Genomic DNA, 24259 nt, shown 5'->3' with positions numbered 1-24259 from the left:
TTCCACAGAAGTGAAAACATTTAACTGAGTGCCACACTTACACCTGCTTTATATTTATACTGGCTCAACCAGTTGGTGAACAACAGGGCGTCTGTTTTACTAATGCACACAATCAAAAATCCATGTTTGTGTTTGTTGTTTGTGAATGTTTTGAAGAGGATTTTCAACACATTAATTATCCACCATCGTGACTGCAAACACCAGACCCTGTGGGGAGGATGCTCTTCACTTCTTCCCAGAGAAAGATGAGCATCAAATGCGCATGTAAGCTGTGATAATTTCATATCTCACTAATATATTGTGTAATACCAAATATTTTAAAATCAATAGAAGGAAAGTTGTCTCTCTTATATTTCCTCATTTATATATTACATAAAAACCTAATAATCCTGAGTCATCAACAAGTGGTTCATGAGTTATCATGTTATGTGGCAGCTGCCGCGGTTTGAACACTGTTTTACAACTATTATTAAACAGCCACTATGTTTCCATCCTAAAGCTAATAATAATAGAAATAAAAAAATAAATAAATAACAATAAAAATAATAATAATAATAATAATAATAATAATATTAATAATAATAATAATAATAATAAAAAATAATAATAATAGTAATAATAGTAATAATAATGATAATAATAATAATAATAATAGTAATAATAATTATAATAATAATAATAATAATAATAGTAATAATAATTATAATAATAATAAAAATAATAATAATAATAATAATAATAATAATAATAATGGAGTAAAGTTCAAAGTTTAAATGCATTAAATCCTACATGGATGAAAGCAGTTTCCACATCTGCTGGACTACTGTGATTGTTTATGTGGAGGAATCCCATTTATTAAAGCAGAGAAGGCTGTTTCATAATAATCACTTGTGGTCATGTCCCGGTAGATTAGATTAGAGGACTGGTGCAAAGTTTCTGACGGCATTTGCTGCAGAAAACAAAGACGAAATACTTTAACCAGGAAACATGGCAGTTTTAGTTTAGTCTGAATGCAGCTTCTTTGATGGTGCGTTTAAAAAGCCGTGCAGTGAACCAGCACAAAGCTGTGAGTGTGTGTGTGTCATGTGTTTTTATGCTGAGCAGCAGGGCTGGGGTTGCTCAGTCAGGACTGTGAGATGGCTGATAAGTTATCACAGAGGCCCCAGAGCCTGAAGCATCCACCTGCTGTTGGCGTCGCCACTCTCACACTCCCTGTCGGTTAGAGAGCAAAGGCTGCAGTGTGTCGTAGGCCTGTAGGTTCCCAGCCTGTTTTCCCCGAGGACCCCTACCAAAAAGCTGGACTGCCTGTCCCGGGTTGACTCCATGCTTGGTTTTATGCTTTCATCAGCTGCTTCCCCCTTTGATTAAACCAAAGTCAAGCTACTTACCATCATATAACCTTACTTTTTTCTTTTTCTTTTTCCAAAATATGGACAAATCATCTTCACTGTGGCATTTCTCAGCCTTGTCTCATTAACAACACGCTGCAAAGTGTTTACAGGCTCCTAAAACACTGGTTTCATGTGAATGAGATGCCCAGATGATATAAAACTTAAGCAAATACACCTCAACTGGTCTCTGTGTGGACATGGACTTCATTTAAATCACACTGGCTCTGAACAGTCAAAGCCTTGGGGACCCTCTGTGCTCTTTGGGGACCCCAGATTGGGAACCACTGCTTTAGATACCAATAACAATTTCACCCACATTTCACCGGAGTCATCTGAAGGCCTGTGAAGGCTCACTGTGAGCATCAGCATCAAAAAGTTCAGTTTCAAAACTGTCAGGTTTCGGAATAAAATTAATCCTTACATAATCTGTGGCTACACAGAAAATGCTTCATCTCAGCCAGATCTAGAAATGATCACAAGCATCAGCTGTGTGTCCCTTCACAGCCGATCGTCCACGCTTCGCTGCAGACGTCAAGGAGAAATAAGACTTTCATTTATGCATTTGGTTTCATCATGAAAAGCAGTGAACATCTGGCTATGACGCCCATGCGCCACTCTTGGCCTGAAAAATGTTAGATGAGGATGATTTTGTCCAGCTAACTTATCTGTGGGTATTTATCATGCAGCTTTATTTGAAGAGCAGTCAGCCATTACAGCATGCAACCCCTCAGATTCCCAGCAGACCTTAATGACGGGAATTAATTGTAATGATGTGCAAAGCTACAGAGAAAGATGACGGGGTTTCTATTTGATTCAATTTACCACATTTAGCCAAGGCTTCCCCTAAACCACATTACAGCAGAGAAAAACCCACAAGGTTTACCTTTACAGGAGGTAGAGTGATGAGTAAAACAAGCACAAAATGCGCAAAGAAAACAGACTAAAAAAATAAGATGTGGCAAGTACATCCATAATTTATACTCTTTCCTCAACTGTCTCTATCTGCTGTTTATCTGCAGCAGCTGTCAGCTCTGCTCTGGGGAAATGGCAGCAAATGACGGGGATAGATTAGCAACCACAGGCCTGCTCCAGTTCACTCGCAGGGCCATCCGTTAGTGGCCCTCTCTCTCCCGCTGCTTCACTGCTTCTCTTTCTTTTTAGATAGTAGATCCTACATTGTAGCCGCTGTATAAAACAAAGGAGCGGGACTCCGTTATAAGCTGTGTTATGCTAGCTTGGAGAGCTCTATCAGATAATCTGAAACCAACCAGTCCATGTTAACTTAGATTTCCTTTGAGACATGTGGAGGGAACAGGGAATCGTGACACAATCACAGACTAACATTGCATTTTGTTCGGCTACATTGAAGACATGCTTATCATTAAATACACCAAACTCCAGCTTGGTATATAAACTCCTTTTAAAACATGTGGTCCGCAAGCACCCCCGCATGGTCAACACAAAACACTGCTGCTCCAACCGACACTGCACAGGATGTTAGGCCCTGAACACTGCAGGGGGGAGATAACACACATCTGTGTGAGTTTAATGTTCATCTACACACTGCAGGACAGCACATTACAGCCTCACTCCTGAAAATCAAGATTAAGAGCAAACAATTTAGTGAGAGCCATCTAAACTCATACATATTTGAAGTACAGTGTATTTAATCTGATCTCCATGGATATGCTTTGGGTAAAAGAAGAAAGATAACAAAGATCTATGCTTGTGTATGTTCATAGAAAGTGCATTTGTGAAATTAGTTTAGGCATCTTTAATGTGGCCCATTTCCAAAAAGGTTTTATGAAATGCAGCAAATAATGAATCTGTAATTTAAAATTTGTTCCTTATTTTCAGCAGTTTCAATCACCAGCTTCACAGTATTTAGAAAAAGGAGAATGTGATGCCAGCAACACAGAAAGTAAATAAATACAACTCATTCATTCATTTTCTGTAACACCTGTCCCACGTCAGGGTCACGGGGATGCTGGAGTTTGTCTCAACAGTTAGCAGGTGAGAGGACGGGTCATCAGTCCAGTGCAGTAAACAAATACAAAAAGGATCAAATCAAATGTTTTAAAAATGAGAGAAAGGTGAAAAAAGACAGAAGTTTACAGAATATAAAAGTAGCACCAGTCTGGGAGATCCTACAATCAGCAAACTCGTGGTTTGTGAGGGTGTCAGGATTGGGTATAAAAGGAGCATCCACAAACAGCTCATAGGGCATGGGAACTGACGTCAGTGCGACACCTGAGGCCACAGAGGAAAACCCTGACCACTGCAGAGCAATAAGTATTTAAATATTGAAAGTTGGAAACAAATTAAATGTGCGCTACAGGGACAAGCGTCTTCCCGTGGAGACGCTATATGGAAAAGATCACATCGACTGGAGATAATGATCCATATGAAATGTCTGAAGAGAGGACTAGAGACCCCGACGCCTTACCCCCTCTGACATTTCCTGACATTTTTGTGCATCTGGTCTGTGTGTGAGGCTCATGCACAATTTACAAACCCTCTATTTGTCAGTCTGCCTGATCTGACATCAAACACCCCCCTAGGGATTATTTGGAGAATTTGTCAGGCTTCATTCACAGAAACAGTGATAGAAATTGCTTTAAAGTGGCCCTCGTTCTGGCTGGTTACATCCAGTTTCTCAGAATAGCTCAGTTGAGTGCTGTTTGGGTTCCACTCATTCATCACACGATGTTTGAACTAGTCATCCTTAGCCTGCTTGCTAGTTTTGTGGACTGGTTTAAAACATGGAGAGGAACCTACTGTTCATTTTCTCAGATATGGAACAAAATAAGCACACAATCGTCTCACTAAGCGAATTGTTCACACTTACCAGAATGAAAATGCCTTGAGCACACACTCAACCAGCCTGAGACATCTGAAAAATGTATGTTGGTGCGTCTAACCGTCGATATCCACACCATCTACCTCCTCCTTCTTAGTTCTTACAAGAATCCCTCGATTTCTTTTCCATGTAGGAAAAGAATGAAAAGACAGTCTGCCATTTCTTTTTCTTTAATTTTTCTTTCTTCGTGTCATGGCAACCCACAATGCAACAAGTTCTCCCAATCACGTCATGTCAACCACAGTCCCTCACGAGCGGCCTCCAAGAACGGCAATTTCTCCCATCAGCCACCGCGGCGCTAGCGTTGTCACGTTCTCACGCCCCTTGCTAATTCCACACCAAAGATAACATACTTTTAAGATACAAGAAACCCACTCAAGCAAACTAAATAAATCATTTCTTATTGCCTTTAATATTATTTTTATTCTCAGACTGGGACACTTAATCCCACCAATTAGCCTACTGACACTGCAGCCTGTTAGCTGTGTTCCATCAAATTTTCTAATAAACACGACACGAGTGACTGCACGCTTAGATACTAGTTTTATATATATATATATATATATATATATATATATATATATATATATATATCAATGCAGGATAATGATGCTTCATGAACCCTGAAGCCCTTTTTCCGATTTGAACCTTATTCTGGGATATGCCAGTGCCGTCCATCTGAGGGGTAGTTAGCGAACCTAATTGTTTGGGCACATATAAAATGATTTTTGATTTTCTTTCCCCGAAGCAGTGAATGTCCATAACTTCTCGACATCCCACTGGTGGAGGATTCTGCATAATGTATGTTTCATAAGCAGGAACCACATCCTGACAGGTTTAATGTTGCTGCTAATTTTTAAGATCCAGTTTGCATAAAGTATATTGAAAATTAATTTTTGTTTTTAAACCATAAAATTAAGTTTCAGCATGACCAAAACTTAGCAAATTAAGGGTTAAAAAAATAATTCATATTTTAAATGTATTATTATTACTGATGCTGGTTTGAGGAATAAAACAATAAAAAAAATAATTTTATGTGAATATTTTTGTGCTTAAGACTACAAAACAGGAATATTTGGCAGTAAGCAAAACCTAATAATGCATATCAATTACTTTTGTTGCTATTTTTTTTACATATATCAAACTTTAATAAAACCATAAATAATCCAGTTTGAAAAAATATATTCAAATCAATTCATTTTTGTGTTTTTAAACTATAATATGGAGTTGCATCATGACCAAAACATGGCAATTTAAGGGTTAAGAATACAAATGAATCCATATTTAATATGTATGGTTAAGACTGACGCTGGTTTAGAAAGTAAAAAACTTTGCTTGACATTTTGGTAAATTGTATTTATACAGCGCTTTACTGTACCTGGGATGTTACCCAAAGCACTTTACATCATACATCACATTCACACACTGATGACAGAAGCTGCCATGCAAGGCACTAACTATGACCCACCAGGAGCAATGCGGGGTTCGGTGTCTTGCTCAGGGACACCTCGACATGAGCTGGACAGGCTGAGGATTGAACCGGCAACCCAAAGGAAGTGGGTGAGGTATGGGGAGGATGGACAAACAGATGAGGGAGGAAAAGATGGAAGGTTGCCTGAATGATGGGTGAGAATGGGTGAAGGTTGGGCCAAAACAATGAGAGAGCTGAGGAGGTGCACCGAGTCTAAGAAGGTTTACCAGGTGATTAGAGATGTGGTTAAAGCACTAGACCTAAGTTAACCTGCTAACTGTGTCTGTGTTGGGCGAATTATACTTTGGACAATCTCGCAAACTAAAGAACATAAAAACACAAGAAAAACATAAATATATTTATTTTTGAAGCATGCCTTAAACTCCAGTACAGGCAACAAAAGTTGGTGAGTATTACACAGTGAAAGGAAAATATAACTTAGATTCTCTGTCAGCTGTCAGTTTGTGAGACATTAAAGTTGGTCCTTGTTTAATGCACAGAGGGAATAAAAAAATAACAACAAGGCTCACCAAACCGCCTTAATAAGTTTCACTGTCTTTTAGCTTATTGGGTTTATTTAAAGCACTTCAAGTTTGAAAAGTAAGACTCTTTTACAACTGAAATACTCTGCTATGTGTTAAAAAAAATTATAAAAACACACCAGACAAACAGGGCGAGAAGAATACCAGCTCACCAAGCTACATATTATGAACACTCCCACAATTTGCTTTACTGTAGCCTAACCACAATCTGTCAGTGCACAAGCAGACTGGGCATCTTTTAAATGTAAACATTAACTATTGAGTTATACATGTGTTGGCGTAGCACTACACACAGGGCGCCATGATGAGCGGCATGCGGCACCTTCACCGTTTCTTAGCAATAAACACGCCGAGCAGCACTCCGGTTATCAACGCCACTCCAACTAGCAGCCATTTCTTCAGAGTTTCCTGGAATCTCCTCGCATCTGCAGCAGCGTCTCGCCCATAAATCTCAGCAAAGCAGTCCTGCAAGGTGGACAACAGACGAAGGAGGTTTTAGACGTATATAAAGAATAAAACTTTAATTGTAGACAATATTTTTTTGCTTTAACTTCTATACAAAAACTATTCTTTTATTTACAAATCATCACTTTATTTTGCATTCATGTCTCCAGAATGCCATTACAAATTTAACTCTATACAAAAAAATATGCATGTGCAGTATGAGTCTGTTCATATTGTTTTTGCACTTTATTGGTTTAGTATCTAAATTATTGTGACTATTATTTAAACAAGGCAATTACTGAGAAAATTTTGTCACAAAAATTGCCAAAGAAGTCATCTTTTGTCTACTTTGGAGGGCACACATCTGTACTGGATGTACGCACATTCAGTACTTTAAATTGCACAAGTTCATTTCTAGTAGACTCACCCATCCTCCTTGGCTGTGGATCCACGGGCTGATTTGCTCATCTAGGTAAATGGTCATCCAGTCTGCAATGCGGGACACCAGCTCGCTCATATTCCTCTCAGCACACTCCACACACAGTACACCACCAAAGGCAAACAGGCCCACTATGCGGCCCCAGTTGACCCCATCCTTGAACACCTCATCCAACACGCTTTTAAAGCTGTGATAGGCTGTGTGAGGAGTGATGTCGAGCTGCAAGGAAAGATCACTAAAACCTTGCTTGAACAGAAGTTCAAACTCATCTGCTGAGTCCTTAAGAGCTGATTTTACAGCCTCGATGCCTCCACGAGAAGGCCAAGACTTCCAAGGCTGACCGCTGACGGTGCTGTTGACAGGCCACCCATTTAACGCAGATGAGCTGGCCTTGTCACCCTCAGTCCTTCCATCAGCATCCTCTGGTCTCAGAAAACAGTTATGATAGTCCCTTTGAGACAGCTTGTAGTTTATGTAGAACTCCACCAGCTCTCTGTTGCTGTACGACATTATTTACACATTGAACCTGGAAGATTAAGCCACGACTTCTCCTGCCATTCTGCCTCTTTGACAGCTGTCACATCAGAGTTTGAAATTTATAACACAGCAGGCAGCAGCAACCTGGAAGCATACAAACAATAAATTTTTACAGTGGCATTACCATCTCTAAACAAACATTTACTAAACTACGCTAATATATATCATATTGGATTCTTGAACCTTGAAATACATACAGCATGCATTCACTTCTGTCAGCGTCATGTGCATTGTGGCATGGGCACTTCGTAACAATGTGTGCAGTTTATGCAGATATGATGAGTGTTCACGGATTTTCCAACAGAAGCGAATAGAAATCAATAGCTAAGGTAAAGTGTTGTACACATTGTTATGAGCGTACATTGGCGTTAGCTAACGAACAGTATTTCAAACAGAACATTAGAAGACCCAGAAACATTAATTCTTTAAGTAAATCGCACCAGTAATTAGAATTTATATGCCAACGTGCCATCGCTGACAGCTCCAGCTACATGTCACGTAGACTAACAGCGTTAGCCTCACGTGCTAACTAGCTGCTAAACTGTCTACAACAAACACAATTAAGACTGTAAACAGCATGCAAGGTACTGCTAAGATGTAATCATCATTCATGGTTATACTTACATCTGATATAGTGCTGTTTTTCGGTTAAACGCAGCTATGTGAACGTTAAAAGACGTTGCGGGGACTGCAAACACAACATAAACATTTCTGCAGCAGCACGCTCTGTGGCCCGCACTGTGACGCACTCTGGCGGTTGGCCAATTGTGTCACTGTACCAGCAAGAAGTCCCGCCTTCTCCTGCTTCTGGACCAATTAGCGGCTGAGACGCACCCGAAATTCATATCCGCGATTTTTTTATTTATTTTTTTACCACGAAGAATTTCAATAATACGAATACGTACGTACAGCTCAACCATGAAAACACGTCAAATACTACACGCAACATAAAAAGGTTATAACTATAATAATAAAAAGTAAACTAAAACATAAAACAAGCACTTTAGATTGGAAAATCACCTGGGGTTATTTCTGAAAGCTTTAAACGTTTTTCTCCCTAAACCTCAACATTCATATCATTTTTAAAAATGATCTGTTAGTAAATTATGAGAAACCGTAAAGTAACTACACTTCTATATTTTCTAAATCTGCAGTTACATCAATTTTACCATTAGATTCCATTTTTAATAGATTTAAATGTTTTTAATGCAGAGTAATTCACTTCCCTCTAGCACGTGAAAAGCTTGCGTTATAATTTTAAAGTGAAAGCTAATTTTGTATTTACAAAAATGTATGAAATAATGGCCTAGTGTAAAAATACACAGGTCAGTGGCTTCATTCTTTACCAATTCTAACGGGAAAAAATGGAAATTACAAACCCGGCTGCTTTGCAAAATGTTACTAAAAACTAAGACTTGGATTTATTCATTGTTTATTCCCCCCCCCCCCCCCTAAAAAGTGGGTCAGAGTGCCAAACTTTATGCATTTTATTAGATTAATTTTTAATAAAAACATGTACATTATCTTTCAAATCTTAGGCTATCGAAAGGTAAAGTAACACGAAACAGCTCTTTGTCACAGCCAAGAAAAAAAAAAAAAAAAAAAAAAAAAGAAATGGAAGTTGCAATTATCATCTAATATAAAACAATCAGCCATATCATGATTACCAGCTCCCTGAATACGTCCCTATCTTGCCACCAAACAACCCGTCTAGTCAGGGTGGGGATAAAGAAGTGACTGGAGAGTCTGGTACCAACAGACTTTTGGGGGCCTGTAGGTTGTGTAGTTGGGTCTTTGTAGATTGGGCTCGTTTCCCACAGATCCATTTTCAATCTGGAGGCCGGCAAATATTTTACTACCACCTTGAGCTCATTTCTAGCAATTTATTCAGGCCTGCTGATGTCCTTCTGAGGAAGTCTGCTTCTGTAAATACTGTCTCCATATAAGGGACTGACTTGGTAAAAATAGATGGGAAGTGGTAAATTAACATCCATGTACAGTATGCAGGTTTTCCCCAGCAGAACATTTCATTATAACATGATGAACAGTAAACTCATAACCTGTCAGGGATAATTATGGTATGGCTGGTTGGTTTAGATTGTGACACTTAACCAGTGAGTAATACAAACCATGACAAGAAACTAACAAATAACAATGGGCTAAATATGTACACTGTCAGTTACATGCACCATAAAATGCATTATAATGTAACAATTTTTCTTTCTTCCAACTCTGGTTAAGGAGGCAAAGTGAAGAACTAAGAAATTTTTGCAACCCACATTATTTCGCTAAATATCTGTGTAAGTTGTACCCATTTGTGGACCAACAGTTGTACTAATTTTCCCTCTTTAAAAATGTTGCTCAACTATGATGCAGTGCTAGGCAGAAAACTAACAGAGAGCTACGCAAGCATTTTCTTTGCCATCTTGCAAAGAGCTCTCCTTCTCTGTCTCCTTCTCTGTTGAGGGATCATCTGGGTCCACATGTGCCGTTTCTTCCGTCAGGTTAATCAGCTCTACGGTCTCTACGTTCTTGTCATTCTTAGTAGGTGTGCTCCCCATTTCAGGGTCAGTGTCTGAATCTAGGCAAATGGTCTCTGTGACTGCATTGAGTTTTAAGGTGGGGTTTGGTGTCTCAGGCTGCTTGTTTTGTTTTGTGTTTGGTATAACGGACTTGAAACCTCTAGACTTCCAGGATGAGAGGCCAACAAACCTGTCCTTCGCAAAAACCAAATTATGTTGAATTTTCTTCAGTGCATGCATGTCAAAGCCGAGTAGTACCGACATCTTCTTGGTCTGACAATTTCTTATGCACATCTTTTGCTTGGATGCAAAGTGGCTGGCCACGTCAGATTTCCACAGCCACAGACACGCAGACAGCTTCTCTTCTTCTTGAAGAGACGGATACGGTCGTCGGTTGAAATAGGCTGTCAGGAAATCTTTTCTGGCCTCATATGTCTTGTGCTCGTAACCTCGAGGATCCAGAGCAAGGCCATCACACTCGTCCTTACTTCCAGAGCTGGCAGCTGACGCCTTAGAGCCTTTGTCCAGTTTGACTTTCTTAGGGTTGAATGTGGCCTGAGTTGGCAGCTGCCTTTTAAGAATGCCAGCCCCAGATGAGTTGACGGTCAAGGCAGACTTGAAACCTTGGTTAGCCTGGTTCCTACCAACAGCTCTACACTGCACAAGATGCAGTGTGATTGTTGATGCAACCATATTACTAGTGTATACCCCCAAGCAATGAATGCACTTGTAAGTCATCTTTTTTTCGACAGGATGCATTGTTTGGAGCACCTGATGCCGCTCCCTCAGATGCATGGCCAAGGCATCAGAGATGGGACCTTTGAGGATGGTGAAACACAGAGGACACACAGTCTTTCCAACATCACTGTTGTTGATCAGGGAAACAAAACCTTTGGGCTCGCTGCGCTTGTCAATCATTTTAGGAGGTGGTAATTTGCCATGAAGAGGCACATTTTTCTGAGCAGGTGGAGGCTGATCCTGACCATTGACTGGTTCCTTCATGTTAAAAGTGAGAACAGCAAGCTGCACATTCCTGGATTTTCCTTGTTTAATGGTAAGATCAAAGGTCAGAGGTGAAGCACCAGGGGGTCCAACATACTCATCAGGGTGGGCCTGAGCTACATGCTCCATGATTTTCTCAACACTGTGGAAAGCGGAGTGGCACTGTGGACAGGTTAACCCATGAATCAGCATGTGGTTAAGTAGGGTATCGCTGGGGAGATAGCGGTTGCAAAGCAAACACTTGCTGGTGAAGTTGTGGATTTTCATGATGTATTTGGCCAGCGCCCATACTTTTTTTGCCTTGTGTGCACTCTCAAAATGAGCACTATACAGATTTTCAGGAAAAAGCTCGTTGCAAACTGTGCAGATCTTCCACTTCTGAGTCTGGGACGTGTTAATACCAGTAGCACTATTTTCAGCTACAGTGTTGCTGGGAGTCACAACATGTATCTTACTGGCTGGGATGAAGGGCTGATTTTTAACAACAGGGGTTACTGGTTTTAAATAGCCAATCACTGGCTGTGCCACCGGCTCAGATCCAAGTGTGTGGTGCCTACTAACCATCAGAGGAACTTTCGGAGACATGACTGGTGAGGGCAGAGCCCCTGGCATTGAAACGTTAGCATGTGCAATCATTGTTGTGACTTGTGAACCGATGCGCTCGTGATACTCTATCACATGTTGCACTAGAGTCTCGTAGCTACGTGTGGAAAACTGGCATCGTTTGCAGAAGATGTTGTTGCCACTGACACAACTAGAACCATTTTTGAGAGCAGATTCAGAAACCATACCAAAATATGGCGAGACAATATGCTGAAAATGTTCCCTGTAAATGTGTCTTCTAACCACATTGTAGAGATTGTTTCGAAATGTGCATTTTTTGCAAAAGTACATTGGTTTCTGAACTCCATGTCCTTGTCCAGCACTTGCTAAATTTGTTTTCTTTCCCAGCAAAGCTGCCTGTGGAGTCCTGTAAGTCTGTCGTACTGAACTGGGTATGTGGAATATTTTAACATGTGTTTCCAGGGTTCTCTTACTCGCAGTGAATGTGCAGTATGGACAGTTGAGTAGGATTTTACTGTCAAACAGTTTCCTGTGTACATTGCGGAAGTGATTCTTGTAGCCTGAGTAGTATTTGGAAGAAAATGAGCACTCTGTGCAGCAAAATGGCTTTGACCTGTATTCCTATAAAACAGCAGGAAAAACAATGGCCTTTAGAAAATGTCATTTGTGCATTATGCAATTAAGAAAAAAAGTCTTTAAGAGTGATATACTGTACCTGTGTTTTAGAGTACGATGGAGCCCATGTGCAGATATCAAACCCCAAAGTGCCCTTCACAAACTCTTCATCTGGACAAAACTCTTTGAATTGCTGCAGAAAAAAAAGATTTAAATACATTACATATTGTGAGTCAAAATGACTGTAAAATGTCATAAATAGCCACACTGATTGCTGATTATTTCTATTAAGGCAGCATAGAGCAAAATAAATATTTAACATTTTAAGAGAAAAAAAAATCTTTTCTAAACAGTCTTACTCATTACAATTAAAATGTGTGAATGCAAACAACTGTCTTTAAATATTACATTCTAAGTAATGTTTCTCAGTTTTATTAAGGGCTCCTATGGTAAAAAAAAAAAAACTCAAACACTTACCTCTGCTGCTTCCTTGCAGAACTCCAGTCCTATGTCTTCAAGTGATTTTTTCACTTGTTTCCTGGCTTTCCTGATTCTAGTAAGATTATTTACTGGTAGCTGGTACATTTCTGATAACAAATGAGAAACACAGTTTAACGTGGCTTCATTTTAAAGCAAATATACATAAATTCTTACTAGTCGCAGTAATTATAAGACATTGACTTTACATCACATAACACACCCATTCAATCCTTTTCAGTAAAACATTAAGCATTTATTTCTGATAACAGTAGCTGTGCTGGAAGTGTCCCGCATTGGTTCTGTTAACATGTGAATTAGCCTTTTTCTGACTGCCTCTTGGGTTGACCCGATATAATGAACCAATGAGAACTTCTGCGACCTGCGGTGCACCACTATAACCAGTACCTCCAGTTGTCTTGGTTGTACAGTATTTGATATTAGCTCGATGGGATAACGTTAGCCACAGTTAGCACCGTAGCCCGCTCATTTCAGCATGGTCACCAACTCAGTACCAAGCTTGGGTCACTTTGCTGGTTGTTACTTTTCACGGCTAGAGTCAAGTATGACGTTTTACTCACCTTAGGATTCAGGATTCAGTTTGTTTCCAGACATAAATGGCTATCCAACAAGTTAGCTGTCTTATCGAGACTTCAAGGGTGAGGATGTCCTCGTCGCCGGTACTGATGTTGAGCACATCGACAGCTAGCTGCTAAGCTAGTTAGTTAGCCTCCTTATCTATTTTGCAGCAGCTGCTAGCTGGAGGGACAAATTGCTAAACAAATTGATGTACGTCTCAGATGCACAGTACAGCCCAACACTGGTGACTGTCAGAACTGCTTTTGTCTCTCGGAATATTCTTTCAACTTGCGCCACTGGTCAAGCCAGCATGCTAGCTGCGCTATGTAGCACAAATGATCAATTTAACACGCAATCCAAAATGGCGACCAAACAAAGACGGAAGTAGTAGTGGGGAGCGAAGCAAGATGACCCAAAGTTGGAGTTGTCGAATATTTTATTAAAAGTACAATTCGTTGACAGCAGTATTCCTGGAATTATGTTGCTGGAAAACACAGTAAAAGCAGTGATTTTCATTAAGGTGTTGCTGAATTAAAATAAAACTGTTTTTATATTTCATTGGCACAACTTTTGTTTCCCACATTACGAATTCGGCTCTGGTGGTAAGTAATGGGAACATATTCCAGAAGAAAATGTGTCCAAAACAACTATTTGAATTTATTAAAATGTCTTTATTCATTCCAGTGATTTCATAGTTTCTAGTACAACAAAGTGAGGTCCAGTCATAGCCAGTCTGGTGACCTCCTGTAGTCCAGGTTAAGAACACACTCTCCATTCACCTGATACACAAACTCTCACCTAAATGAAATAATGTCATATAGACTATATTATCATTATTTTAACATTTAATTTGTGTATTACACAGCTGCAGAGCTTCCAGGGTCAACAGCCTGAACATAAGAGGGAGCCATACCTCTGACAACAACACCCCACCCCAGGGAATCCCCTATCACCTAGATTATGGTGAGATAAATTTAACTTTAAATTACTGTAAACAGTAAATATAATAATTCAAAGAATGCATGGAGCCTTTAATATGTAGAATCTTTCTGAATTGAAGATGGCTGCTAACTGCTTGTCACTTGCCAGCCTTATAAAAGTAAATAATTACTCCCTCACCATGCTGAATGATGCCATGCTCCTGCGATGCACGGCACAACTCCAGTCCTGACGCCGAATCTTTCTCCTTTCTGAAGCAGCCAATCAATCAGCTGGCAGCCAGGAAAGGAACGTTGATATGAAACCCCTTGCTTCTCTCTCAGCTGCAGGATGGAGTTTTTTTCTGTTATAAAGGGGAAAAAAAAAGAAAAGATTTCTCATAACATGCAAATTGCAATAAGAAAAGCCTGGAACATTTACACACACAACATTACCATCACGCTGTATATCTGACAAAAGATTAAGAAAAAGAAGTATTTCTGTGTGGGTAATTTTATCTTGAGTTCAACCACTTCAGCTCAACGGTCCAGTGTGTACCAATTACTGACATCTAGAGGTAAACATGGGTATAGCACAGTTGTGTGTGTGTGTGTGTGTTAGTGATGCGCGGGTCGGGTTTTTTTCCGACCCGCGGGTCCCGCTCTTTTAAAACACATGTTATGATATTGACGAATGCTTTTATTTAGTCTGAGAAAGGTGCATATGGTCTCCTAAATTGGCACTGGAAACTGGCAACACAAAATGTATTTTCATTTGAACGTTAAGCCTATAAACATAAATAGGCAAATAAAGTGTTTTAAAGCGTTTAAGTGTTATAAAGCACATAGCCAATGCTGCTGTTGTTGTCTGCACTGATTACCTCGTTGAACCAGTCCCAAACCTGTGATTTAGCCATTTGACCCTCTTTCTTCTTTTTAAGGACGTAAACTCCCGAACGAATGTTATTCAACACTTCTTCCATCTTTTGCTGCTTGTCTGCTTGGCGCTTTCTGCACGTAGCCTGCGTAGCCTACTACGCGCCTACGTGGACATTACGTTATAAAACGTGACCTGTGTTTAAATAACTGATAAATATTTTGTCTTACATATTATAGTAACAAAATGTAGACACTGATTAAGGTCTTTATTTTCAGTTTGACAAAAAATAAAATAGATAGAACTAGATATTTCAGAATAGTAAACCACACCAACCCGCCCCGCAGTGAAGCGAAAATTCTTTGACCCGCCCCAACCCGACCCGGGTTAGGAGGCGGCCCGCGCATCACTAGTGTGTGTGTGTGTGTGTGTGGTGGCTGTCAGTGGCCAGAATTCTTCCAGACATAAAGACGTTTTCATGTGTGAGTGGATCCAGTGGCCTCAGCGATGACTCCACTACAGGTGACTACATGTGTACTACCTTCTTCTATGGTGCCTTTAAGGTGTCACTCATCCCAAACGGTGGTCTAGCTCCTATTAAACAATGCCACTACTGCAGTTTTAAAGCCTCACACAGAGTTGTTTGTCCCTTCATCGACACCGTAGTAAAAAAGATGGCAGCTGCCATGTTTGTGGAAGAGAATTAAAACATAATTGTTTTTCTTGGTTAGACTGCAATAGAAACACAGCTTTTGCCAACCGAAAATATACGTTAGGGTAATTTTTGACTCCCAAATTGACCCACGGAGTGGGTGGGGTGCGTCTTGGACAGAGATTGTCAAAAGTAACATGTTAACGATGTTAATTGATTTATGTAATTGATTTAACTTAAAAAATTTTAATGCATGTGTGGCATGACAATCCCCATACATCCATCATTTCTCTGTTATGATGGTGGGACAAGAAGAAGTGCGAGGGCAAAGATGAGCCGGGTGGCTCCATGGATGGACTTGAGAATAAAGTCAGCATTATTGGCGCAACCCATGGACGTCGCCTCCGTGGAGAATGGGGCTGAGAGGGTTACACACCCACACTTTTCCGGCATTATCTTTTAAACTTGCGACAGCCAGCTGTGTTTTGCACCAATCTGTGTGCAGGCTAAGTCGGTTCTGGAGCCTGTCCTGTTAAACTGCTGAATGGTCTTGGCCACCGTCCTGCAGCATCTTCTTATAGCCTAGTCCATCATTATGTAGTGCAACAATTCTTTGTTTTTAAATCTTCAGAGAGTTCTTTGCCATGAGTTGCCATATTGAACTTCCAGTGATCAGTATGAGAAAGTCTGAGAGAGATACCACCACCAACTTTAACACATTTGTTCCCCATTAACACCTGAGAATTTGTAACGCTAACGAGTCACATGACACCAGGGAGGGGAAATAGCTAATTGGGCCCAATTTGGATATTTTCACTTAGGGTTTGTACTCACTTTGTACTCACTTTTGTTTCTATCAGTTCAGAGATTAATGGCAGTGTGTTGAGTTGTTTGAAGGGGACAGTAGATTTACACTATTAAACAAGCTACTTTACATTGTATCTGTGTGTTTGCTTCAGAGTCGTCCCATGAAAAGATATAACTAAATATTTACTGTATATATATATATATATATATATATATATATATAAAAGTCTTGAGCTCATTTTTTTATATACTATCAGGAAAACAGAAATAGGTCCAGTGGTGGTGTTGTAGAGTTCTAATGAGCTTGAAAGTCAGTTTGGCATTGACCACTCTTAATCTTCAACACAGCATTACCTTTTGGATGCCTTTTGTTCTGTTGTCTGTCAAGATGATCCCTCACCGCTTCAGTAATGTAGAGGTCTGGACCATGAGCTTTAGGAATCACTATGTTGGTGAAAAGATAATATTTGTATGTTAAAAATGTCCATTTCTCTAAAGTTTGACTCTGACTTCCAGCCAGAATGTCAAGATAAAATAAAATTTTATTGATCCCACAATGCCACAGCATCAAAAAAGGACTGTGCACGAAAAAGAGGATATGACATACAAAACAGCAATAACAACAGCAGCAACAGTGACTAGTTACATATTTTACAATAAAGTTATAATAAAAAACAACAATTTACATACTGGAGGTAAATCATAAATTGGTCAGTGTTAAGTTGCTTTAAAAATCATTTTAAATATGGAGTGGACTCAGAACAAGGCAGCTTTATGTGTGCATCACATTTCATGTACAAGACAATTCAGAGCTTTAAAATAAACAGTGAAGCATTACTGTGGGGTCAGAGGAAGCTTTTTAAAGTAAATAAAGAATCATTGCAACAATCGTAATACAATCATGTAAAATAAAAGCAGCAACAGTCCAGACCAGTTAACGGATACGCTGCAGATTCCATGAGAAAAGAAAAGTTTTTAATCTGGATTTAAAAGTTTCTACATCTGCTAAAAGTTTCAGCTCCACTGGCAGATAAATGCTGGACTCTGGCCTGGACTTTGATCTGGACTTTGGCCAGGACTCTAATCTGGGCTCTGGCCTGGACTCTGATCTGGACTGTGGGCTGGACTCTGGCCTGGACTGTGGTCTGGACTCTGGTCTGGACTTTGGTCTGGACTCTGGTTTGGACTCTGGTCTGGACTCTAGTCTGGACTCTGGTCTAGACTCAGGTCTGTACTCTTTCCTGGACTCTGATCTGGACTGATGCCTGGACTCTAGTCTGGAATCTAATCTGGACTCTGGTCTGGACTTTGGTCTGAACTCTGGTTTGGACTCTGGTCTGGACTCTAGTCTGGACTCTAGTCTAGACTCTGGTCTGTACTCTTTTCTGGACTCTGGTCTGGACTGATGCCTGGACTCTGGTCTGGACTATAGCCTGGACTTTGGGCTGGACTCTGGTCTGGAATTTGGTCTGGACCCTTGTCTGGACTCTGGTCTGGACTGTGGTACTCTGGTCGGGGGTACAGTAATCCAGTCTACAGGAGATGAACACACAGTGGACTTTCTACTGGTCTTACTGGGAGACCAGACTTTAAATTCTGTCGATGTTTCTGCTTGGTAACATGTCTTGGTGACAGCTTTGATTTGGGTGCTGAAAGTCAGATCTGAAACAAAATAAAACCCACTGATAAGATCTTTGAGCCCTGTGCCTATTTTTTAGGCCACTGTAATAATGAAATGAGTAAATCTCTGCAGTCAGGCCAGGTCTCTGAAATAGCCATTTAGGCCCAGTTTGGCCATTGTTCTGGTTAAAAAAATGCTCTTAGATGTAAAATATACAGAAATGAGCTGTAGCTCAGGACTGTTGATTTGCCCCAAACCCCAGCTTACAAGCGGCCTGTTAAATCTCTGTTGGGGGGGGCTGCAGTGTAGACTGCTAACCGCAAGATGTCAGTACTTACCTGTGCACCAACCAGGAACACACAAGCGGAGAAGTTTCAGAATTCACTTGCTGCCTCCTATTTTGTTGTTTCTCAGTGATAACTTGTCATAATAAATGAATATACAATCATTTACACTTATAATCGAAGCATATATTAAATGTAGCACTACAGTTTAAATATAGGTATAAATATATTATTCGGGGCGGGAAACTGTCCCCAAACTATTGTTGAATTAGCTTTGAAACGTATTAATAATTTCCCACATGAAGACGTTACATATATATATATATATATATATATATATATATATATATAACTTGTGACTATCAAACATCTACATGAGCCTTGGATTAAACGAGTCTTAATAATGAGTCAAACTAAAAAAAATGCAGATAACAGACAATGCGCAGCCTTGGGAGCTATGGGGTTTGGGGCTTTGGTCGTTTTTGGTTTGGATGAGTATGATCAGCTCGTGGGGACAGACTGGGAGCAGCCTTTATGCAAATCGTGGATTTCAGGGTGTTTTCATTGGAGAGCAGCGTGGAGGTGTAGACTGGGAGGCGTGGCATCATGCCAATGCTGCTTTATGAAGAAAGTGCGCTTCTCGTGAGCAGACGTCGGTGCGTGCAGTGTTTTGGAGTCATCAGACTGTCAGTCCGCCGCTCCTTCTATCAGCGCGTGCAGAGTTTGGCCCACTGGGAGCTTACGCTAAACACTTATTTTCACGCGAATGTCTTTTTTTCTTTAACTTAAAGTCTGGAAATACTTTTTTTTCTTTTACAAGCAAGTGCGATTCCAGTGACTGTATGTTATATCAGCAGACATTTGGAGCTCGTTGACGAGACCATTTTTACTGACCGCTGAGGCGCATTCACGTTTGGGGCTGCGAAAAATCCCCATGGATTTCGTCAGCGACTTTGACCTGATGAAGTTTGACGTAAAGAAGGAGACGATGCAGAGCTTGAATCGCTCCTTCATCGGGCCGTGCAACCAGCTCCAGAGACCAGACTCCGTCTCCTCCACCCCCGGCAGCACACCTTGCAACTCGGTTCCCTCATCACCACATATCAACCCAAACGAGCAAAGAAACAACTCAGGGGGAGACCAGTTCTGGGTACCCACTAACGGGGGATACCCTCATCAGATGTACCCTCAAGCTTTTGGCCTGACACCCGAGGACGCGATGGAGGCCCTTATTGGTGCCACAACGCAGCAGGGACACCCATCTGCGCCCCACAGCCACCATCCGCAACCTTTCCAGGCTGATTACGACGGGTACAGCCACCTGAACGAGCCTGTCCAGCACTACCCAGGCCTTCCGGGTCACCCCGACACTCTGCAAGGCATCCCTAACAGTCACTGCCAAGACCCCTATCTCAAAGATGAAATGGTGTGCGCGTCTCCTCAGTCACCGGAGACCCAGCGGGTTCTCAGCGCGCACCACCCGCTCCAGCAGCAGCACAGCCGCAACGACAGACGATCCAGCGCCGAGATGCACTTCTCAGACGACCAGCTGGTGTCCATGTCCGTCAGGGAGCTCAATCGGCTGCTCAGAGGCCTCAGCAAGGACGAAGTGATGCGTCTGAAGCAGAAGCGCCGGACCCTGAAAAACAGAGGATACGCACAGTCCTGCCGCTTCAAGCGTGTCCAGCAGAAACACATTTTGGAACATGAAAAAACGAGCCTGGTGTCACAGGTCGAGCAGCTGAAACATGAACTCAACAGACTGATCCGGGAGAGGGATGCATACAAACTTAAGTGCGAGAAACTGTCCGGTGCAAACTGCTACCACGAAACCGGGTCTACCAGCGACAACCCTTCCTCACCCGAGTATTTAATGTGAGTCGGTCTCTTTCTTGCGGAACCGATTCTTTTCCAACAGGAGCCATTCATGTTGTCAGCTCATCAGATTTTTGTAGCTCATCACGAGCATGAGGACAAAGCTCAAACAAATGTAACACATAGAAGTTATGAATGAATGCAATGTGCATGCGGGACATGCGTGAGATGTCTTTATTTTATGCTGGCCTGTCTGAATTTTGTCTGAAAGGAGATACTTGAAATCAGAGGATATGTGCTTTTATTAACATTACATATAATCCTTGTGCTCAATCTTCATTTAAGTGATTTGGGTTTGATTTAGTTGTATTAGCTCAAATTATATTTTGTATTCATACAAACTGTAAATGAAATCAAATCATATCATACTTCCATTATTTTTTATTAAGCTGATTCTGCTGGACAGACATATTCTACATTTGCTTTTCTTTTTAAAATAAAATACAATGATGCAAAAAAAAAAAATGTTGATCTTGCTTTTATTTGCTTTCTTTTCTTTTTGATCAATGAACCTATTATGACTTTTTAAAAATTGTGTCTCATCTGCTGATAAATCTTCATCCTGCAGCTACAGAGAAACCTTTACACGGGTTTTTCTGTTTTCATCTTGATCATTGAATTTGTTGTAGTTATAGAGTCTCTGCCAACATCTTTTGTGGACGTATTCACAATATAAGTAGAGAAAGTTAAAGTTTTAAAAAAACAAAACTAAAAGAAATCAATCAAACGTGCCTTTTGTGCACACTTTAAGTTTATTGCATTGTGTTGTTTTGGGTCTACATAAGTCTGAAGGGAAAGCGACAGACATTGTTTCCATTATACTGACTGAAAGAAAATAATATTGATAAATGGTAAGACCTAATTACGTTAAAAAGGAAAAGTTAAACCCATTTCATGTTATGAGTATTTTGCTAATCAGGCAAAAGAGAAAAAGCTTAGAACAACCACGGTGTTGTGCATGAGTTAGTTCAGTGCTGAATGGTTCTTCCTCGACCTTTGGCCTTCATGGAGTGCTGCTTCCTGTGGGACCCCGGCATGTGAAAGCACAGTGGGCTGACTGGCAGGGGCTGTGGGGCACAGATAAAATGGAGTGGAAATCAGGCTTCCCCTCTGCTCTCTTCCTCAGACAAACAGATCACCTCTGCATTCATTAACAGAGGAAGAGAGAAACAACAACCAGCACACTGCTCTGCGCTCCACAACTCCAGAGGAACTTTCTCACATGATGTGTATTATACACTTTCTTATTTTTTCAAAGCCTCCAGGCAAACTTCCTGACGACAGATCATTCCCAGTTCAAGACTACAATAATATTTGGATGACCGTAACAGTTCCAAGGCCAGTGTGATAATGCATGATAAGTGGCCACATTGTAAATTGAGTTTATAGCCTCTGCGACAGCCTGAAATTCTTAGAGAGTATTTTACTGTCAGAGGAGACTTTGTAACCGTTCTCCCCTCTTCGCAGGGTTTGGCCGGGCAGGTGGTGCCTCCACTCAGTCTGGCAAACCAGGTTCTTTTATAAACTGTGACCCCCTCTTGACAGATTTGACCTCGCCCTTCTGTTAAGGGAAAGCAGCTCTGTAAAGTCGCAGCACAGGTGCAAAAGCACTTTCCTTTTAGACAACAGTCCTGATGAAGGTCAGAGCGCTGCTCTGGGAGCGTGTGACGTTGTGTTTGCTAACGTCCAGCATGTGGCAGGAAATGACCCCATGTTTCTGGCACCGAATATGGCTTCTATTTATCTGAATGCTGCTGAGAAACGGTTAATATATGGCTGCACAAAACCTGATCTAAAACTAGACTTACACAGTTACATTTAAAATGAATAACTATTTTTTTCTAATGTATTATTTTACAACACAGATGACACAAGAAAGGATAGAAGTGGTATGTACAGGAACACAGAAAGAAAAAACAAACAACCAAATAAATAAATGTGTGTTATGTAGTGAATTTATTATGTGTGTGGCTCAACCCGTCCAGGAGATATTGCAAATGACAAATTAATAAAGCGTAAATTAAACAAGAAAAACTGGAGATGAACAATAATAATGATAATAACCCTAATGCTAATAATAACCACGACTATTATGGTTTTCACTGCAGCTACGATCAGAACCACCACACTGACTGTCATTGCAATAAAAAAAAACAACAAAATAACAACAACTACAATAATAATAATAATAATAATAATAATAATAATAATAATAATAATAATAATAATAATAATAATAATAAATGCCTCTCATTTTTATTCGAACTAAAGCTGTTCAGATTTACCTTCATTTAATTTCTGGAAATATAATTGATATAATCTTGAAATAAATGATTACATTATATTTAATTGTTCATCATATAAATTTGATATATTTAAATATATTAACATATATATTATATGTTTACATAGAATTTTAAATAATCTCATGATTAGATTAAATCGTAAAGCTGAATGTTGACATGAGTTATCTCATCAAATAGCATGTTTGTATTTGCAGAAAATTTGGTGCATCTTGTATATTTACTCATACACAATGGCAGAATTTCAAACGTATGAGTTTCTTTTTTGTTTTTTGAAACAGAGCGTTTCTTTGTGTGTTTGCGTACTTGCACGCATCACATGTGGATTTCTAAGCAACAGTGGAATAATACAGTGGAAGTGTTGGCGAGGAGAGCGGTTTGTGGTGCTGTGTGACAGTGTGCCATTGTAGAAACGATTAGCCAGCTCTTTTCCCTCGCATGTGATAGGCTGGTGGGCCTGATGTGGGAGCCTCGCACTCCCTCCCTCCCCTCCTTTCCCGCCACTAACACCCCAAGCCCACAGCGCCTGAGGCTGGCTACTGAGTCAGCAGGAGGGAAAGGTGTCTGCACGGCTGTGGCATCAGAGCAAGAAAGAAAGAGCAAAAACAGGAGATGAGTAAAGAGCTGTGAAATGCTTAAAAAATACATTTTTTTCCTTTTTTAACAGATAGTAAGCATTAACAACTACACAAAAATGTTAAGGAAGGGATGAAACAGTTAAGATTGGACTCATCTTCCACTCTTATGTTATTTTAAAAATCCCATCTGCAGCGGTATTTATTTCAGACTATAATAAAACATGTCCACTCTAAATTTAACCGTAACACACTTTCAGTTGTTGGATAATGCCTCAGAATGGCAAGTGTTCAGTGAAAGCCCTTTATCAAAATCAGATGAGGGCGGTGCCAGCCTCCTGGCTGTGTACTGGGGTTTGCCAAGGCCTGGCTACGTCTCAGACAGCAGACACAGACAGAGGAATGCTGCAGATACTCACCATTGTGTGGGGAGAGGCAGAGGAATGCAGGCTGCCAGGCTACGTACGTACACTAACACCAATGCACACAGCCGGAGGCCTCCAACCATGAGGGAAAGCCAGGCCAAAAAAGACCCCACAGTCAAACACTTACCACTTCCATCTGTGATATGACACCCAGCAACTCTCCACAGGGGTGTTTTGGACCAGCTCGAGTGTCTTGTTAAAGAGCTCCTGACTCTTTGTCACAAAAACTGTGAGATAAGATATGAACTGGTAGAATTATTTGATCAACTGAGTGGAAACTCTTTACAAAGACAGACGCTGTTGATCAATCAGTGCATTCTGCATTCACAACAATGACTGCCACTAACCCTCTGTGGCTAAATGTCAACTGACCAGACATTTGACCCCCAACAGCAAAGCATTTCCAGCCCCAGCCAGTTCTTTCACCGTTGTTTTGCAACCCTAGAATCTCACACTGGCTTCTGGTCTGTAAGAAAGGCT

At 40.6% G+C, this 24259-nt stretch overlaps 3 protein-coding genes across 4 annotated transcripts; 1 reads left to right on the top strand and 2 right to left on the bottom strand.

The window, feature by feature from the left end:
- Positions 1-6065: 6065 nt before the first annotated feature.
- LOC121636643 (bcl-2-like protein 1) lies at positions 6066-19784 on the bottom strand. Of its 2 annotated transcripts, none has more exons than XM_041980331.1 (3): positions 19773-19784; positions 7136-7692; positions 6066-6729 (listed from the first exon to the last, which is right to left on the bottom strand). In XM_041980331.1, exons 2-3 carry the CDS (start codon positions 7655-7657, stop codon positions 6589-6591), a joined length of 663 nt encoding a protein of 220 aa, XP_041836265.1. In that variant the 5' UTR covers positions 7658-7692; positions 19773-19784; the 3' UTR covers positions 6066-6588. The 2 variants fall into 2 exon arrangements, with proteins under 2 accessions (XP_041836265.1, XP_041836264.1); XM_041980330.1 differs by lacking the exon at positions 19773-19784 and adding an exon at positions 8309-8443 and having other exon boundaries at positions 7136-7768.
- Positions 9157-13815, bottom strand: adnpa (activity-dependent neuroprotector homeobox a). The gene is made up of 4 exons (XM_041980327.1): positions 13446-13815; positions 12865-12974; positions 12488-12580; positions 9157-12393 (listed from the first exon to the last, which is right to left on the bottom strand). The coding sequence occupies exons 2-4, from the start codon at positions 12970-12972 to the stop codon at positions 10075-10077; spliced, it is 2520 nt and encodes an 839-aa protein (XP_041836261.1). The 5' UTR covers positions 12973-12974; positions 13446-13815; the 3' UTR covers positions 9157-10074.
- Positions 19248-20930, top strand: mafbb (v-maf avian musculoaponeurotic fibrosarcoma oncogene homolog Bb). Its single transcript, XM_041980329.1, has one exon. The coding sequence runs from the start codon at positions 19536-19538 to the stop codon at positions 20478-20480; it is 945 nt and encodes a 314-aa protein (XP_041836263.1). The 5' UTR covers positions 19248-19535; the 3' UTR covers positions 20481-20930.
- The last annotated feature ends 3329 nt before the right edge of the window (positions 20931-24259 follow it).

This window comes from Melanotaenia boesemani, chromosome 3, assembly GCF_017639745.1.
Source record: "Melanotaenia boesemani isolate fMelBoe1 chromosome 3, fMelBoe1.pri, whole genome shotgun sequence".
NCBI lineage: Eukaryota > Metazoa > Chordata > Actinopteri > Atheriniformes > Melanotaeniidae > Melanotaenia > Melanotaenia boesemani.
The sequence above is the reverse complement of the archived record's forward strand: the minus strand, read 5'-3'. Positions and strand labels throughout refer to the sequence as shown.